General features: G+C 39.5%; 1 protein-coding gene across 2 annotated transcripts in view; it reads right to left on the bottom strand.

Moving 5' to 3' along the window:
* yes1 (YES proto-oncogene 1, Src family tyrosine kinase) overlaps positions 1–15577 on the bottom strand; it is a 52768-nt gene that overhangs the window by 25419 nt on the left and 11772 nt on the right. The window contains exon 2 of one of the 2 annotated variants that reach the window (XM_052023079.1): positions 3951–4224. In XM_052023079.1, the coding sequence (XP_051879039.1) occupies positions 3951–4216 (266 nt within the window). In that variant the 5' untranslated portion in view covers positions 4217–4224. Of the gene's footprint in view, positions 1–73; positions 111–3950; positions 4225–15577 lie in introns of those variants that run through there. The other variant, XM_052023078.1, reaches the window with a different exon arrangement.

Raw genomic sequence — 15577 nt, 5'->3', positions numbered from 1 at the left:
CTCCACTATACCACAAGAGATTTTAATTCCAGGTTAACTTAAATTTGGAAGTGACATAAAAGATAGGACTAACCAAGGGAGAAGAATGAAGGCATGTAGAGGCTAACTCTTAAAGAAATGAAAGTAGTAATGTCCAACAATTTTCCTTCTTTTCTTGAACCTTTTTGTACCAACTAGAAGTAAAACAAAGCAGAATAACAGTAAAAATATCAAATCCTTACAATTCCAGCATTTGCTGAAATGAAGGGCTGAAGAGCTTTTGCATTGAGTTTTTAGATCGAGATAATTCTGAATAAAACATTGCCTTATTCAAGATAACTGCTTTATCAATGTTTTCTTTTCCACTTTCATCATTCTTCCCTTTATTTGAAAGCAGGGTATGGCCTCACAGATTTTATGGAAAAATAATGAAGACTTTCATCCAACAACCTCACATATACATCTAGCAGAGAAAGTAGGATGGCAGTCTGAGGGAGGAACCATGATGTCTCCAAAAGTAAAACTGGGCATTCAGTGTTCAGTGGCTTTGCATATTTTGCAATTCTCAATAATTTTGTTTCCCCTTAGTGGATTTGGGAATGAGACATATTCCTAACATGCGAAGAGGCTTATGGACAAAATTTGCAACAGAAACAGCAGGAATTACATGTACCTTCATTAGTGTCCACAGTGATAGACAATTAAGCAACTAAATGCTTCCGATTGCCTAACAAGACACACCTGTACAGTAGGAATAGCTCCATTCTGTGAACCCCTTGAGGACTGCTGAGAATATACTCTTGAAAGTGCAGGTAGTCTGTTTGGTTGACAAGCCTATCGGTGAATATCTTGAACAGGAAAGGAGTTGGAAGTCCCACCCTTCCACTTCCTGTGAATACTCAAGAATATAGGAGAAGAAAAGACAAAAATGGATAGACAATGAGGTTAAAAGGGGAGAATGCAAAATGCAGTTCTCTGCCCAGAGTTGTAAGCTAAAAATAAAAAGTTTTTGCAATAAGCAGTTGCACAAAAAAAATCAAAACAATCTTGTTGGCATGTAGTGTATCTTTTACTATATTTTCCACGTGATCAAAGATTAAAGTGAAGCAAACTATTATATCAAGCCTTGACTGAGTCATATTTGGAATTCTGCACAATGAACATTTGAAATAGAACACATAAATAAACACTTTACCTGCAGTTCGGATTGCATTACTGCAAATGTTATCACAAAATTATTAGTCATTAAAGACAGTCATGGAAGTATATTTTCACTAAGGGCATTCTGCACTTCTGCTTCAATTTATGACTCCACTGTTCACCATTTTAAAATATGCTTTTTAAGTTAGGCAAAGGTGTTTTTGATTTGGACATATGCCAGCGTAAAGGGAGCAATACTGAAAGAAACAGGAAGAGGATAGGAGAAGCTTCCTGAAAGGATGATGGCCTAGAAATTCTATGGCACCCAAATTAGTGTCACTAAACTTGACTTTCAGTGAGGGCCTCCTGAAGCAAGTCAGTTATTTTCAGTTGCACTGAAGGCAAAAAAAAGACTGGACCTGTGCAGCAACTGGGGGAGGGAAGAGGATCAGGTTGTGCCCTGGAAGGAAGGGCAGGGGTCTGAGGATTTGTGCCTTGGTTGGTGGGGAGGTGAAGGAGAATCACAGCCAAAGATGGGAGGGGGTACCTCGAATCACAGCCAGTCCTGAGGCCCAGGATCAAAGCCAATGACTGGGGAAAGGGCTTCTTGGGTCTGCTAGATCAGAAAGGCTTGGGGAATAGAATGAATTGGAGGGTGGAGTAGGGGGTAGGCAGGTAGTTTGCAAGTAAGGACATCTCTGTTAGGGGATCCAGTACAGGAAGTCACTGGTTGTCCAGAAAAGCCTATTCTGTGTTCCCCTGCAATGTTCCAAAAGGAGCAATGCCATGGGCCCTGAATACCTGGAGTGACACAAAACAGTATGGAACCATTGTCACTTGTGTTTTCACATGGGGAAAAGAATAATCAATTTTCAGCATTATATGAATTGCTCAACCAACATCATTATTTTTTTCTTTTCTTGTATAGCTTTTATACTTCAATTTTATTCCTCAACATCATGTACATGCTTATCAATGAAGGGTCCCAATAAAGGGTCTTCCACTCAAAACACTAATTCTGTTTCTTTCTACGTTGATGCCTGACTGATTTGCTGAGTGTTTCCACATTTTTATTTCCACTTTTCAAAACCTGCAATTGTTTGATTTTGAATGACTTATCATAAGGTGCATAGACAACTGTTGGCTTGTGTAGGAACTCTAATCAGCAAAAATATGGGACTAATAGTTCCAGAGATGCTCAAGATTGTTTCAGCTTCCCAGTATGGAACAAATGCAAACAACTGCTACAACCTACAAAATTTGTAAAATGGAGCTGAATACAAATAATACTCCAAATCCACCACGAGAGTCAACATGATGCAACTGAATTGTTGTTAACAACCATTCTAGATCTCCCAACTTAACTATTAATTCATTTTTATCAAAACTGAGCTGGCTGTAACTCAGAGGGAAATAGTTAACTTTTTGATTTTATTGTTTCTATGGAAGTTCACTGAATGAGGTACAACCTAAATTCATCAAACAAGTTGTGCAGAATGAAAGCAATCCAAATAAATTGCACCAATTTATCATGTATGCACATTGCAGAAAAAAATTGTGGTTTGGTTAGTGCATTGTTTGACTGTAAGATAAAACCCAGTTATGTAAAATATCACAATGAATAATAGGATTACATATTCAGAGAATGGCCAACAAATCCATGCTGGCATACATTTCCACTCAGGTCACATCTTTCTCCTTTCCTCATTGAAATCTATCAGTGTAACCATCAACTCTCCTCTTCCTCATATGTTTGCCCAGTTTATCCTTAAATGTAACTATACTACTCACTTCAATCACTTCCTGTGGAAACAAGTTCCACATTCACATCACTCTTTGGGTAATCCAACTTCTACTTACACTACATTTGAACTGGAGATAATGATAAATGTACCATTGGAATCTGCACAAGCCTCCACAAAAGTGCTCTTAGTTGTTTTACAGATTCACTCAAGACATTGTTTTACAGATTCACTCAAGACATTGTTTTACAGATTCATTCATTTCACAGACTAAGCCACCATTTAATTGCCCATCCACAGTTGCCCTTGAGGAGATGGTGGTGAACTGTCTTCGCGAACTGCTGCAAGAACTGGATATACCAGCACAGCCATTATAGTACAGACAAATAACTCAGAAAGTCATATGTGTAAACCACCATTAAAACTAAGAAAATGAATTCAATTTATTTTGTTGTTACTATCATTAAAAAACTAAAAAGAGTATCACCAATGTATTGCCAAAAAGGGCAAGTGTCAATCTCACCTATGTTGAGATACATATTCTCCTAAAGTGACAGATTCTAAATGCCTCTAAGGATGACCCCTATTTCCACTGAGTTGTGGAGTCACTTTAGAGGTGATTTAGAGTCAGCCAAATATTGCACGGCTAGAGTAATGTGCAACTTTAAACAGGAAAGGTGATGGTTTCAAGACAATTCTGGATTCTAACACTTCAAAAGATGAAATACTTACCGAGAAATTTTAGCAACTGAAGACCTGTTTTCATTCTGCCCAAAAGACGGGAGTGATTATCCCAGGATAATTTTCTTTTATTCCATTCTAATGCATCACATTTTGTTTTATTGTCACTATTGTTTTAAGTATCAGTAGCCAATGATGGAATGGTCACTTTTCCAACAATGCATGCTTTTATCGTCTGATTCTAAGTGATATATCTCAAGGTAATACATATGGAATTTTAGAAGACAGAAGATTAAAAAAAGTTAGCTGTTAGATTATTCCTGCAATGTAAAGAGCCTCAATAGCTGGACATTTAGAATCAATGCAGAAAAGATGATCACATATTCTACGGCTGGTGCTGCTACTCACCTGTAAACACCACTTGCGTACTGGGTGGGAACAACAGTAAATGTCGAAGAAGCACCTCCAAATGGTGCCATACCAGCTGATCCACCAAACGGTGTTATGGAATGTTTGTTGAAGTTACCAGATTGTCCCTTTGATGCTGGTGATTGTGTCATTTGGGTGGGATCAGGACCATACTGAGTAATATTTGCAGCAACAGTTCCAGTAGCATCACCTGGTTTATACTTCATGGCTGGCTCTTTGTCCTCCTTGCTCTTAATGCAACCCATGACTGAAGCTGCAAACAAGAGAAAGCATAAGTGTATCCCATAAAAATTAAATTGCTTTTAAACATGAAATATATGATCAAACCAAAGCACATAACAGCAACAAACTGGAATGTGCTGCCTGGGTTGGTGGCGGAGGCTGATACATTGGTCAAGTTCAAGAGATTGTTAGATAAGCATATGGAGGAACTTAAGATAGAGAGATATGTGGGTGGAAGGGGGTTAGATAGCCTTAGGAGTGGTTTGAAGGTCGGCACAACATGGCGGACCAAAGGGCCTGTATTGTGCTGTATTGTTCTATGGTTCTACTACGGAAAAATCTTCCAGAGAGTATAAACAATACATCTGTCTGTCATATATAGTTACAAAAACAGAATGCTACCTTAAAATTAGATTAATTGGATTTGGGCTAAAGAACATTTATGGTTTCATGGTTGCATGTCAGACAACAAAAGGATTTACCATGCTTTTCCTCTCACATCTCCCTCTTCCCACCCCCCACCCCTGAAGTTTGAAAAGCTGAGAACCAACTTTCAAACTGCAGGTATCAAGAACAAACACAAGCAATCTTCAAAAAAGCAACAGTGATGAGCATCATAGCAAGAGGGAACAATGTTGAGAACACAACACAGCTGGATGACTGTGGAGTAGATTAGGTCAACAAGTGCTGCAACGAAATAATGCACAAAGAGCTCAGTGGAGCATTATCAACTGGGCAAATTTTGCAGGAAAATTTTTTTTGTGATATTCTGTTTTTCTGAGAAGAAAGGAATATGTTTTTTACGCTGTAATGCTTTTGCACGATGCATGATACTGGAGAATCTGCATGTAAAACCTTAACGTAGAAGTATTTCACTTTACGAGAAGTTACATTAGAAAATCAAATGGTGCTATTGGACAACATTGGATCAGATTATCTCATCAGCAAAGAATTCATCATAAAACTGTGCATCAAGCCCCAAACTCAATCCTTTGCAAGAAATGAAGAATTGAAAAGAAATTAAAACTAAAGAAATCTATTGCAATAGATTTCAATATTTTCCCCACCATTTTCTGGAAACATACGATTCATCTACAGAAACCCAACAGACCAAAACTGCACGTTAATATGCAATGATCACAGCTCCAGATGCATTTAAGGATATAAATTTTTATAGCAACACTGCAAAAAGACTTGGGGTTACAGAAGCAACAAACAATGTGCTGGAGGAACTGGAACTGCGGGGGGGAAGGAGTAATTGTCAACGTTTCGGGTCAAAACATACCAGGATGCAATTCCTTCAACTCCACCCCCCCCCCCCCCCCCACCCCCCATCCCACCAAGATGTAAAGCAAGTGCTTTACTTGCTGAGTTCCTCAGCAGATTGTTTGTTGCTCCGGAGTCCAGCATCTGCAGTCTTGTATTTCGTTTGGGCAACAAGAGATCTTATCTTGAAACATTCTGAAGCACTTCTTGCATAAATAATTTTGAAATGTAAATCAAATGATGCATCATATAGGCAAATATAACAATCATTTCACAAGTAGCAAGAGCACAAGCAAGTGATTGTTTTGATGTTGCTGATTCTGGTGGAAGCAATTCAGGATATCAGTAGAATAGTCTGTTGCTCCCAGCACAATATGGCAATTGCTGGAAATCTGAAATTATTATAGAAAATTCTGGAAATTTTACAACAGTTCAGACAGCACTTGCAGTGAGAAAAACAAAGTTAATGTTGATGATCTTTCGTTAAAAGTAATCAGCTGGAAAAGTTAACTTCTTTTTCTGTCTCCATAGATGCTACCTGACATTCTTCTGTATTTTTTTCAATAGTTTTATAGAATTTTTTTGATGCTCAGAGAATAGCACCACTATGGTATTACTTCATAGAATCACAGAAACCCACAGTACAGAAGCGGGCCCATACGGCTCTCTTTGTCCATGTCGACAGTGATGCCCATTTAGGCTAATCCCATTTGCCCACGTTAGGCTTGTATTTCTCTACTCCTTTCCTATCCAAGTACTTGTCCAAATGCCTTTTACACACGGTGATGGTATCTGCTTCCACTACTTCCTCTGGCAGTTTGTTCTAAATACTCACAACCATCTGTGTGAAAAACTTACCCCTCACATCTCCTTTAAATTTCTCAACTTTCATCTTAAACCTGTGCCCTCTAAGTTCTCAACTTCACCACCCTGGACAAAAGATTCTGATTATCTACCCTATCTATACCCTCATAATTTTGTAAACCTCTACATCATCCCTCAGTCTATGTTCAGTGAGAACAAATCCAACCTATTGAATATCTCCTTATAACTACTGCTCTTCATTCCAGGCAGCATTCTGAGCATCATACAGTGGCATGCAAAATTGGGCACCCCCTGGTCAAAATTTCTGTTACTGTGAATAGTTAAGTGAGTAGATGATAAACTGATCTCCAAAAGTCATAAAGCTAAAGATGAAACATTCTTTTCAACATTTTAAGCAAGATTAGTGTATTATTTTTATAGAATCATAGAATAGTACAGCACACTACAGGCCCTTTGGCCCACAATGTTGTGCTGACCTTTAAACCTCGCCTAAAACTATCTAAGCCTTCCTCCCACATATCCCTCTATTTGAAATTCCTCCATATGCTTATCTAACAATCTCTTGAATTTGACCAATGTACCTGCCTCTACCACCTCCCCAGAGAGTGCATTCTATGCCCCAACCACTCTAGGTCAAAAACCTTCCTCTGATATCTCCCTTGAACTTCCCACCCATTACCTTAAAGCCATGTCCTCTTGAATTGAGCATTGGTGCCCTGGAAAAGAGGCACTGGCTGTCTATCTATTCCTCTTAATATTTTGTATACCTCTATCATGTCTCCTCTCATCCTCCTTCTCTCCAAAGAGTAAAGCCTTAGCTCCCTTATTCTCTCCTCATGATGCATACTCTCTAAACCAGGCAGTAGCCTGGTAAATCTCCTCTGCACCCTTTCCAACGCTTCCACATCCTTCCTATAATGAGGCAACCAGAACCGGACACAGTACTCTGTGTGGTCTAACCAGAGTTTTATAGAGCTGCATCATTACCTCACGGTTCTTAAACTTGATCCCACGACTTATGAATGCTAACATCCCATAAGCTTTCTTAACTACCCATCCACTTGTGAGGCAACTTTCAGGGATCTGTGGATATGAACCCCCAGATCCCTCTGCTCCTCCACACTACCCAGAATCTTGCCATTAACATTGTACTCTGCCTTGGAGTTTGTCCTTCCAAAGTGTACCACCTCAAACTTCTCTGGATTTAACTTCATCTGCCACTTCTCAGCCCAGCTCTGCATCCTATCAATGTCCCTCTGAAATCTTCGACAGTCCTCCACCAACCTTTGTGTCATCTGCAAACTTGCCAATCCACCCTCCTACCCCCTCATCCAAGTCATAAATAAAAATCATGAAAAGCAGAGGTCCCAGAACTGATCCTTGTGGAACACCGCTAGTCACAGCCCTCCAATCTGAATGCACTCCCTCCACCACAACCCTCTGCTTTCTACAGGCAAGCCAATTCTGAATCCACATGGCCAAGCCTCCCTGGATCCCACGCCCTCTGACCTTCTGAAGAAGCCAACCATGTGAAACCTTGTCAATTTTTGTACAATTTTAGAGTGAAAAAAGGAAAGGAGCATCATGCAAAAGTTTGGGCACCCCAAGAGATTTGAGCCCTCAGATGACTTTTACCATGGTCTCAGTCCTTCATTAGCTTGTTAGGGCTATGGCTTGTTCACAGTCATCATTAGGAAAGGCCAGGTGATGCAAGTTTCAAAGCTTTATAAATACCCTGACTCCTCAAACCTTGTCCCAACAATCAGCAGCCATGGGCTCCTCTAAGCAGCTGCCTAGCACTCTGAAAATTAAAATAAATGATGCCCACAAAGCAGGAGAAGGCTATAAGAAGATAGCAAAGCGTTTTCAGGTAGCCGTTTCCTCAGTTCGTAATGTAATTAAGAAATGGCAGTTAACAGGAACGGTGGAGGTCAATTTGAGGTCTGGAAGACCAAGAAAACTTTACGAGAAAACTGCTCATAGCATTCTAGAAAGGCAAATCAAAACTCCTGTCTGACTGCAAAAGACCTTTAGGAAGATTTAGCAGACTCTGGAGTGGCGGTGCACTGTTCCACCGTGCAGCGACGCCTGCACAAATATGACCTTCAGGGAAAAGTAATCAGAAAATAACCTTTCCTGTGTCCTCACTACAAAATTCAGCGTCAGAAGTTTGCAAAGGAACATCTAAACAAGCCTGATGCGTTTTGGAAACAAGTCCTGTGGACTGATGGAGTTAAAATAGAACTTTTTGGCTGCAATGAGCAAAGGTATGTTTGGAGAAAAAAGGGTGCAGAATTTCATGAAAAGAACACCTCTCCAACTGTTCAGCACGGGGGTGGATCGATCATGTTTTGGAGCCAGTGGCACGGGGAACATTTCACTAGTAGAGGGAAGAATGAATTCAATTAAATACCAGCAAATTCTGGAAGCAAACATCACATTGCCTGTTAAAAAAAAGCTGAAGATGAAAAGAGGATGGCTTCTACAACAGGATAACAATCCTAAACACACCTCAAAATCCACAATGGACTACCTCAAGAGGCACAAGCTGAAGGTTTTGCCATGGCCCCGACAGTCCCCCAACCTAAACATCATCGAAAATCTGTGGATAGACCTCAAAAGAGCAGTGCATGCAAGACGGCCCAAGAATCTCACAGAACTAGAGGCCTCTTGCAAGGAAGAATAGGCGAAAATCCCCCAAACAAGAATTGAAAGACTCTTAGCTGGCTACAGAAAGCGTTTCCAAGCTGTGATACTTGCCAAAGGGGGTGTTACTAAGTACTGACCATGCAGGGTGCCCAAACTTTTGCTTCGGGCCCTTTTCCTTTTTTGTTATTTTGAAACTGTAAAAGATGGAAATAAAAAAGTAATCTTGCTTAAAATATTGAAGAAATGTGTCATCTTTAACTTTATGCCTTTTGGAAATCAGGTCATCTTTTACTCGCTTAGCTATTCACAGTAACAGAAATTTTGATCAGGTGTGCCTAAACTTTTTCATGCAATTGTAAGTGCACTGCACCCCCAGCCTTGATAATGCATTGGATCTTCCAATTCAATGCTACAGCTAATGCTGTGTGTTTACCTGCATTTTCCAGTGAAAGTCCTAGCTTCCAGCACCGGCATGGGCCTCAGCAAGTAGCAGCATTTTTCAACCTGCCATTGGGACTCTAACTCCTCTTATAGTCCAATGAGGTAGTGGAAACTTCTGCAGACTTTACCACTACCAAGCTGGGAAATCTGTCCCCTGATGCAAGCACAATTTCAGTGGAGAGCGTTTTTGAGACATTGGTTGCTGCAAATAAATAGTTATTTTATAACTTATGTCAGTTCTAGTGTCTTAATTGATTTTTAGTGTGTTAACTGTATATAAGAAGTTTTAAACTTTTTTTTTACAGGAACAGGTGAAATGAAAGTGTGATTATCAAAGGCATTCTTACATTTAATGGCCCTGATGGCAATTGCTCCCTAGTTACCCTATTGCTGTTAATATACTTAAATAATCTCTTGAGATTCTCCTTTACCTTTTCTGCCAAAGCTAAATCATGTCCTCTTTTTGGCCTCCTGATTTCCCTCAAGTGTACTCCTACATCCCTTATACTCAAGAGATTTACTTGATCCAAGTCATCTATAGCTGACATATGGTCACTTCATTTTCCTAACCACAGCTTTGTCAACATGGGTTCCCTAATACTGCCACCCTTGCCTTTCACTCTAACAGAAATGTGCTGGCCCCAAACTCTCCTTATCTCACTTTTAAAAGCCTCCCACTTGCCAGACATCCCATTACCAGCAAACAGCCTCTGCCAATCAACTTTTGCAAGTTCCTGGCTAATTTTGATGGCATTAGACTTGCCCCAATTTTGGACTTGAACTTGTGGACCAGTTCTTTTTCCATAACCATTTTAAAACTAATAGAATCATGACCACTGGCCACAAAGTACTACTGTGCTGACACTTGCCTTGCCTCATTTCTCAATAGGAGGTCAAATGTTGCTCATCTCTGGTAGGGCTATATACAAACTGCTCGAGAAAACTTTCTTGTACACACTAAGCAAATTCTGCCCCATCCAAGCCCTTTGCACTATGGCAGTCCCAGTCAATATTAGACAGGTTAAAATCACTTGCTATTACAACCCTATTATTCTTACAGCTAGCTATAATCTCCTTATATATCTGCACCTCTGATTCCTGCTGCTGACTATTGGTGTGCTTACAGTATAATCCCATCAAAGTGATCACCTTCTTATTTCTATTCCCCAGGAAATCAAAAACACAACTCCCCCTCCTCACTTACTTCCACCTCTATCATGCCTGTAGCATCTGTACCCTGGGACACTGAGCTGCCAGTCCTACCCATTCCTCAACCACTCTAATAGTTATAACATCCCAGTCCCATGTACTCATCTATGTCACAAGTTCATCTACCTTACCTGTCAGACTTCTTACATTAAAATAAATGCAGTTTAGTCTACCTCAACTTTCTCATCTGCCACACTACTGTTTTGGGTCCCATCTCCATGCCAGACTAATTTAAACCCTCCCGAGTACTCTGCTCTGAGACATCCTTGACCTTGGAACCCGGGATATAACATACCTTCCTGGAGTCTCATTCACAGCCACAGAATCTATTTGTCCCCCTAACCACCAAGTCTCTTATTACTGCAGCTCTCCTCGCCTCCACCACGTGTTGTGCATCAGAGCCAGACATGCAACAGACCTGTCTGCTGTTCTCTGAAAGGCCACCCCAAGAGTATCCAAAATGATACACTTGTTAGTGAAGGGAATGGCCACAGGGGAATCCTGCACTCTGCCTATCCCCTATACCTTTCCAGCTGGTCACCCAGCTATGCTACCTGTACATTAGGTGTGACCACTTTGCTAAAGCTTCTGTCTATGATGCTCTGAGCATCATGGATGGTCTCGAACAAGTCCATCTACAGCTCCAGCTGTGTGATGAATTCAGTCAAGAGCTGCAGCTGGATACACTTCCTACAGGTGTAGTCAGCAGGGACACTGGACATTTCCCTGATCTCCCACATACTGCAGGAGCAGCATTTGACTGTCCTAACTGCCATCTCAAGACCACCAAGACTACAGAGGAAAGTAGAAAAGCTTACCTCACCACTATTCAGCTTCCTTGCCAAAGCCTCAAGACAGAGGTTCAGCACTTACCCCTCAAAAACAGCAACTCAATCTCAACACAATGGCTGTTCCAAAATGGCCACTCCACTATATCTTGGCTCCTCTTAAATTTTTGTATGTTTGGACAAAGACTAATGACGCTGAGAAGTAATTCACCTTGATGGAACCATTACTGAACAATTTATAAATAAATGTCACTTGACAGCAGGCCAAGATCACCAGCCCTTACACTGCTGATGATTGAGAGCAGACCAATGGGTGACAATTGCATGCATCTTCCTTTCTGTTAGCAGGTCATAATGGGACAAATTTCCAATGCCAATTTGTAACTGTATGGAACAGTTTTCATAGTTCTCTAGCAATTCAGCTTTACAATTAGGATGTTGTCAAGACGTAGTTTTTGCTGTATTTGGTATAATTGGCCATTTCTTGATACTACAGAATGGATAAAGCTGGCTGAAGATTGGCTCCTGTGATTGGGAATTTTAGATGAAAGCCAAAACATACTATCCACTAGGCACATCCGGCTAGTGGATAGTATGTTTTGGCTTTCATCTAAAATTCCCAATCACAGGAGCCAATCTTCAGCCAGCTTTATCCATTCTGTAGTATGGCTGAAGAGAGTTGTAATTGCTTCACCCTCTCCTTATGGACTCCATCACTGAGGATGGGAATGCTCATGGAGCCAACTGCTTCCCCCTGTTTAATTATTCTCCACAAGCATAACATAGTGGCAGAGCTAGCAGAGCTGCTGCTTCACAGCTTCAGTGACAAGAGTTCATTGCTATCCTCCAGTGTTGTGTGGAGTTTGTACGTTTCCTCTGTGAGCCCATGGGTTTCTTTTGTGTGTTCCAGCTTCTTCCCTCATCCCAAAACATGCTATTGTTGGCAAGATGATAAGAGGCAATTGTCAAAGAGGAAATAACTAATCATTTAGGAAAGGTAAATATAATGAAACTAGTCAGTGTGGTTTTATGAAAGGCAATTCATGTTTGACAAATTTGCTTGAAACCTTCAAGGATGTGACAGGGAGAGTTGATCGAGAAGAACCTATAGATGGAGGGTACTTAGATTTCCAAAAGGATTTGACAAGGTGCCACATAAGAGGATGGTACATAAATTAAAAGCCTAAGGTACTGAAGAAAGTTGATGGGAACAAGTGGAGAAAAAAAAGATTAGTGCAAATGGGTGTTGGTGGTTGGCATGGATTTGGTGTGCCAAAGATCCCATTTCTGTACTGTGTTATGCAATGATTCTCTGATAATTCCCAACTGTACAGGATGGAAGAGCCTTTGTTTGACCCATTTGTTACGGGATTGCTTAGCTGCCAAACAATTTGCTAATTGCAACAAATTTAACAGTTTGATGCCTCATTTCTGATATATTTATTAATGTTCCCCAAATGCTCTTCAGGTAACAAGGGTTGGTTCCCTGACTCGATAGTATATCAAATACAATACACCAGGAGGCCACAGATTATGATGAATACCATTCTGTTGCTGTGGACATACCAGAGTATCTCTTCTGACTAGCAACATCCAGATTCCATGAATGAATAAGTGAAAACTGGACTTCTGCCCAGATTACATTCTGTAACCTTGCTACCCTTGGTGCTTCTATTCAACATTGAGTGTGAACTTTTGAGCTGTGGGAGAGTAGATAATGGTACTCAGGTTTCCATGCTCATATTTGATGTGATGCCATAAGAATCATGGGGTCTGGAGTCCATGATGAAGACTGCCACGTTTACTTCCTCTAAACTAGATATCGACTTGCCATGTGTTGACAATGAATGGAAAGTTCTATTTCCCTTTACCTGAGAAACCATTAACAAAGGAATAGATATAAATAGTTGAAGGATTTTCAACCAAATAATCATGGAGCTTGGAATGCATAGCCTGAAGTGCAGTGAACATACATTTAAAAAGTGCTGCAATGGATAAAGCTATTATTCAATAGCAAGAAAATGGGATTAGATTGGTTAATGGCTTTTGGCCAACACTCACAGGATGAAGCTGAATGTCTTCCTTCTGTGTCAGATACTTCTACAATTATAAATAATGTTTTCCCTCTTAAGCAATGTGAGATAGCGCAATGCATTTGACAAACCTCAGACAGCTGTAATGTACATCTCATTTTTCTGTCAGCTGTTTGAAGTTCAAAATAGGTCCCTTTCATTTACAAACCACAACAGCTGACAGAAAGGTCAACCCTAGCAATGGTCTGAATCCAGGTCTAAATGGAATAAAATGCTTAAACACCTTAAATTTAACATCGGTTTGGCATCACTTGATTGTAGAAAAGGGTTGTAGTTCAACTTCATTCTTTGCTGCAAGAAGTCAGACTGTAAAAAAATATAAAATTTATGGCTCTGTTTGAGGTCATTAATTGATGTGATTATTTGCCATGATAAGCATATAAGGAAAAACAATTAGTTTATCTTTCATGACAAGTATCATGCTAATAGTTGTAAAATTCTTTGCACTATCATTTCCAATTCCACTTTCAGTTATGAAGAAAGCTTCTAATAATCATACTTCAAGAAATGTCAGCATTTTCAAGGTTCTCAGATGTATAATCCATATTAAGTTCAGTGTTTTGTTATATATTCTCTAAATGAACTGGCATTGAAATAACTTCCTCCAGAATCCATTGCTGGCTATTAAGCATCAACCTCCACCCATCACTAATTTAGCTAGCTGGTGTGTATATATGTGCAAATGTGCACGTGTTTGTATGTGTACTTGTATATTTTTTCCATTATGACATTATAACTTTTCCAAAAATTTTTTCTGGTTACTTGTGGATTACCCACAATGATATATATTAAGCTAAGGACATTTTGATCAAAGAGAAAATAAAAGATAATTGCCAAAAGCAGCTAAGTCCAGAAGAAAACAAAGATGCTGACCCAGAAACATTTAATGTTTAACATTTTACTTTAAACCATCTTTTGAATATTTCATTTCGTACTGGAAAAATACAGTAACAATTACCAATGAACATTTTGTACTGTCCCACAACTACATAACAATACTGTGGCTACATAGTAAACATAAAGCAACTACATACCAATACTGTGGCTACATAGTAAACATAAAGCAACTACATACCAAGTTACTTGCAAGGTCAACTAGCTCCTTCCAGAAGTTTATATACTTACAGAACCTAATAACATTTAAAAACGATTGAAATATTTTAGCAGTTATTTATTGAATTTTACAAAGCTAATAAAAGATACAAATTCCTACATTGCATCCAACTAATTCTAATAGAGTAGTTATACCAGTTTTCCTTTTGCTACAAAAATGGAGACATATTACATACCACCAAAACATCTGTTAAACTGTACATATATAATTTCAACTTGGAAATGGTGCCAATGGGCCTGATTAATGCTTCCTTCATTGCCTTGCTTTGTTGGTAGTGGGATACAACAACAAAAAACAAATGTTATCGAAAGCATTTAAAACATTTTGAATTTATCAGAAAAATACAACTGATGTTTGTACCTAATAGTTTTTTTTAAATCAAAAAGCATGACCTTGACTAAGTGCAAATCTTAGAATGAACTGTAGATATCCTACAACTTAGCGATTCTCTTTTGAACTTAACAACTATAATGATTTCATGTGGCTCCAAGTGTCACAAGGATGAAAATCAAACATCTGTATTACCAAATTATTGGATTGAAAATCCAAGGTTGCAGCTATGTTATATGCTTGTACATGCTGACTTCCTTATATTGTGGCAATGTAGAGTAATTAAAAAGATGGTGTAAATCACTTGCCACTTCAGTTGTTCACAAACAGGACAATAAGGCCCAGAACTAACAGATTGTTAGTGTGGGTTTTCAGGTGTGGGCTGAGATGTATCATAACTCTGACTTAAATAGCAGAGGTAACTATTTGGCCAGATATGATGATGCAACAGAAGAAATTGGGGCTATCCCTTTCAAATTAGAAAAAAGAAACTTGTATTTTCATTACTTCTTTTGCAACCATAACTTTCCAAAACACTTTACAACCACTTTGACATGATGGTGCAGCAGTTAGCACTACTGCCTCTCAGCTCCAAGGACCCTGATTCCATCCTGTCCTTGGGTGCTCTGTGCGAAGTTCGTAAGTATTCTAAGACTGCATGGGTTCCCT

Source organism: Pristis pectinata, chromosome 9 (assembly GCF_009764475.1).
Source record: "Pristis pectinata isolate sPriPec2 chromosome 9, sPriPec2.1.pri, whole genome shotgun sequence".
NCBI classification, from domain to species: domain Eukaryota; kingdom Metazoa; phylum Chordata; class Chondrichthyes; order Rhinopristiformes; family Pristidae; genus Pristis; species Pristis pectinata.
The sequence above is the reverse complement of the archived record's forward strand: the minus strand, read 5'-3'. Positions and strand labels throughout refer to the sequence as shown.